This window comes from Protomyctophum bolini (assembly GCF_963924005.1).
Source record: "Protomyctophum bolini genome assembly, chromosome: 6".
NCBI lineage: Eukaryota > Metazoa > Chordata > Actinopteri > Myctophiformes > Myctophidae > Protomyctophum > Protomyctophum bolini.
Genome location: NC_137867.1, coordinates 12396142 through 12400784, shown reverse-complemented (window position 1 = coordinate 12400784; position 4643 = coordinate 12396142). Strand labels below are relative to the sequence as shown.

The 4643-nt window shown below is 44.7% G+C and overlaps 1 protein-coding gene across 1 annotated transcript in view; it reads left to right on the top strand.

Annotated features, from left to right (window-relative positions):
- The first annotated feature begins 356 nt into the window (after window positions 1–356).
- arid3c (AT rich interactive domain 3C (BRIGHT-like)) overlaps window positions 357–4643 on the top strand; it is a 94354-nt gene continuing 90067 nt past the window's right edge. The window contains exons 1-2 of the mRNA XM_080766608.1: window positions 357–572; window positions 1008–1847. Coding sequence (XP_080622734.1) covers window positions 534–572; window positions 1008–1847 — 879 coding nt within the window. The 5' untranslated portion in view covers window positions 357–533. The remainder of the gene's footprint in view (window positions 573–1007; window positions 1848–4643) is intronic.

The window sequence follows — 4643 nt, the reverse complement described above, 5'->3', positions numbered from 1 at the left end:
GTTTGTGTGTGTATATATATATATATATATATATATATATATATATATATATATATACACACACACACACACACACACACACACACACACACACACAGAGAGAGAGAGAGTATATATTTTTTTTTAAATATTTATTGCTACTATAATACTATATATTACTTCAGTAAAACCGATCGGAGTAATCCTGGTTGTTGGAGTGTATTAGCTTGCTTGTCAGTCCTGCCTGCCCTCCCTACCTATGTCTATGTATCAGTCTATTGACGTGTAGTTAGCAGCAGGGCGCGTCAGGGCTGCTCTCTGCCTCAAGAGGTCATTCTGCCTCCAGTTGCCACTTGTTGCCAAAGGGCTGCGGGGGCTACACGGCACGGCCAACACAAACACGTTGCAACTCATTTATTTCCGCCACTCCAGCCAAGAATCAACACATCTCTCCATGTTCAATCAGGAATTTGATCACATCTGACACAACGGCTCGAAAGGAGACACATTGGTGATCCGTTCAATATTTCTGCGCATCTGACCCCGGGAGAAGCATGGTTGATAACACAAGTATAGCAACTAAATCGACATTGGTAAGCAGCCAAACTTTTATTCTACAGTTTTTCCCTTTTTTTGATTAGCCTAGATAATGAGACGTACCACGTACACTGTCTTATACAATCGATCGTCGCTTTATTTCGTAATTCGCATAAGTGTTTCCCTACAATGTTAGGCATATTTAGCAGCTGCACTATATTTGAATTGCTTCATGTAACATTATGCCGTTTTACGCACGGTTGGCTCAAGTTTTTGCGACCATTGACTGATGTTGAACAACTTTACTAGTTTAGTTCACTGGAGCTATTTAACCAAAAACGCAAAGACAAGTATTTGCTGTGTTTGTTATAGGCTAAACACGAGATCGGGGGCGATGTGTTTCATTCCACCGTAAATAGTGGGCTATAGTGAGTTTTCAGCGTTTTCACGCGTGCCTATCTGTCCCCCTCGTCCTCACACGCACACCGCAGCAAGCAGCCTTCTCCTCGGCCAGCAGCCTTCCCCTCCTGGCGGTGTCCTCCTCCCCGGCTCACACTCACTTCTCGGCCGGCTCGCAGCAGCACCAGCAGCCCGGCGGCGGCGGCGGCGGCATGAAGCTGGAGGCGGTCATGGAGAACCTCCAGCGGCAGCAGGCTGCCCGCCTGGCGCTGGAGGAGAAGCTCCGCCAGGCGGAGAAGGAGAAGGACCTGCGCTCCATGGTGGAGTCCCAGATCCACCAGCAGGCGCTGGCGTTCCGCCACTACCAGGCGGCGGTGCGCGGCGCCTTCGCCGCGGGAGTCGCCAACTCCCCCGGTGGCCTGAGCTCAGCGGCGGAGCGGCAGCTGCTCCAGTCGCACATCAACGTCCGCAAGCACCTGGAGAGGACCGCCGCGGCCGGGGACTCGGATATAGACGACGAGGAGGCGCCGCCGGGCAACAACGCCTCCTCCAGAGCCGGCACGGCGGACGACAAGGAGCGGGACATGATGGAGGAGGACGACGGGGACGACATGGATGAACAGGGGCTCATGGATGACGACGAGGAGGAGGACGACGAGGAGGACATGGACGGAGATCTGGCTCACTACCAGAGCCGCCTCTCCTCCATGCACCAGCAGCACCACCAAGGAGCGGCTCACAGCCACGGCGGCTCCCCGGCGCACGGCGCCCCTCTGGGGCTGCAGCAGCTCATGTCCTCCCGCCTCCCGGTCCCTCCGCCGCCGTCCTTCACCGCCGCTCCTCCTCCCCGACAATCGGACTCACCTGGCGGGATGGCGCCGCACGCACAGCCGCAGCACCACGAATGGACCTATGAAGAGCAGTTCAAACAGGTAGAGATCCCCCCGCATCCATTAATACTACTTTAGTCTTACCTTATTAATATTAACCTACTAAAACACTATCTACTTTCTTTAACAGTTTCCATTCGCAGTTCATTTCTACACTTTGAAACCACTCCAAACTGTTGTGAAGTTGACTAGTATTTATAGACTGTGTATTTAATTTGTCTGGGGGTGAGAATTGGCTGCAAATGGACCGTTGTGACTATTGCAGTCAACGTCGAGTTACTGGCAGGTATAATTAAACCGGACAATGTATTGCTCGTTTGATTAAAAAAGGGTTTGATTAGTTTTCTAATGATAGGAAAAGGTGACGTCTGCTCAACAGCGTGTCATATTTCCAGAGTCTCCTCTGAAAGGGGCCTCATGATAGATGTTGACACCAGTGCCTTTAATAGGAGGCTTGCATGTCCTTTTCAAAGAAAACACATTTTTCTACATCACACACATTTCTATTTAAGACTTGATGTGTTCACAACAAAATTGAAGTAAGTAGCAACCCAAACACTTTTAGTGTAAGCAGCATAGGTGTATATCCCATTCTTATTTCGTATTTGATTTCTTAAGTCTGGTATACTGGTATATATTCAGAAGTGGTTCATTTCTCAAAGTTATTTAGAAATTATTTCATATAGGTTTTCATTAAGCGTATAAGTTGAAGCACTGAGTTTGTTAAATAGCAGCTATACCAATTAGAATCTTAATTAAGCATATGTGAAGCTTATGCTTAATATGGTCCCCTGTATGTATTTGGCAGTTTGAAGCTCCATTTGAAAGGATTGTGTGCCAGGGGCAGGGACCTCCATAACAGATTTGTCTTGCTAATAATCTTTCAAACCAAAAGTAGCTAATACAAGCTCTCCAAAAAAGGAGGGGAAAAATAAAGTGGGTAAGCATGCTATATTCACTAATTCTGCTGGGGACCCCCTGGAACCTTCTCAAGGACCCCTGGGGGTCCCTGAACCCCACTTTGAGACCCACTACTAGAGTAAACATGTGGAGAATGATGTGCTAAATGTGTGCTTGGCATTTTACAATAGCAGTAGCACTGACTGATAAATGAAAGAAGATGGACAGGACTCCAACTGTTATAGTGTTTTATCGCTGACATTACAGTGCAGTCTATATGACAGCCAGGAATTATGTTTGACTGATATACAGTTATACAGATATACTCTATATATTTCCAATGGCCAGCCTCTTTGGTGCACGCAGATCTATATCGTGTGTGTGTGTGTGTGTGCAGCCTATGTCATTCTTTATTTATGATAGATCATTTAGAGTCTTTCCTAAATGCGATGTGTACATTAGGGACTGCATTAGCACTGGACATTAAAGCATTACCCAATGCATGGAAATGCAATTTCAATACCCCCCCCCCCCCACACACACACACACACACACACACACACACACACACACACACACACACACACACACACACACGCACACACACACACGCACACACACACACGCACGAAAAAGCAGTTATTGTGGAAGATGGACAGAGGTGGAGCCTTGTTGATGAAAAACACATTTGGCATACAGTTTCCAAACATGAGTCAAATAGTGGTGCATTTTTTACCTATATCTATTTTCCTTGACGTTATTCTTTCAGTTTTGTGCGTCAGCATTTCACTACAGAAACTCATTCTTCATAAATAATAATGGAGTCGTAGCATGTCTGTATTTGTGATTTAGAGCAATTTGTGGTGGTTTTGAATGGCTGCCTGCAAGAAAGAAAAGAGAGTATCATGTAATACACAAATGTAATGTATAAATGTGTGTGTGTGTGTGTGTGTGTGTGTGTGTGTGTGTGTGTGTGTGTGTATATATATATATATAGATCAAAGATTGAACAGGATGTTCAGTTATTGAGGGGGTCATTTGAATGCAGCCATTGAGTGTAATGGTCATGGAACAATAAAAGGATGCTTATGGCCGGCTCGGCAGACAGAGTGGAGCCAGCGTTCGGAGCGCGTTCAAAGTTGCAAAACAAAACCACATTTGAAGGCAGTAAATGCATCTTTGGAAATAGGAACAAGATGTGCGGCTAAATATATATAAAAAAAAAAGACCCTGCAGAGGCTAGCGCGCTCATCTGATCTTAACCCAGAGAGACCGGCCCATGTTTACTATACACCCTAAATCACTTATCCTTGTTGTCGCGTGGAGACCTTGTATCTACATATTTCATCTTGTAACACTTTTCTTTCCTCCATTAATCAATGCCCTGCGTTGTCTTAAACCGGTGCGAACAATATATCCGATCTACAATCCCACAGATTTGGCCTATATAACGATATGCTTGAAACATGAATACCGGGTTGAAAGTGGTTACTGTGAGTGTTTGTGGATATATTTTTTAACAAGAGCGTATGATTATTTGATCCATTGGAACGGCTTCTTTTTTTGACATTTCCTGAGAAAGTAACGTTTGTTTGGACTCTAGCCAATATTCACGCCTGAATTACAAAGTCCTCCACTGAGCCAAGCATGGGAACAGGGCTGTCACCGTCATGACATTTTAGTTGATGATTAAATATCATACAAATAATGGCAATGATTGATTTACGTTGTCTTTTTGTCATTGAACATTGTGACATGATATTACATTTCTATTTGCACTTTAGTCTTCGTAAACAAATTGCACAGGCATATATACTATGACAAATAACTTAAATAAACAAAGACATGACTGACAGTGACCAATAATTAAAATAAATTTTGTACTATGGCAAAAAAACTAATTGACATATTTCTTTAGCGTTGTGATGCTTTTTCAGC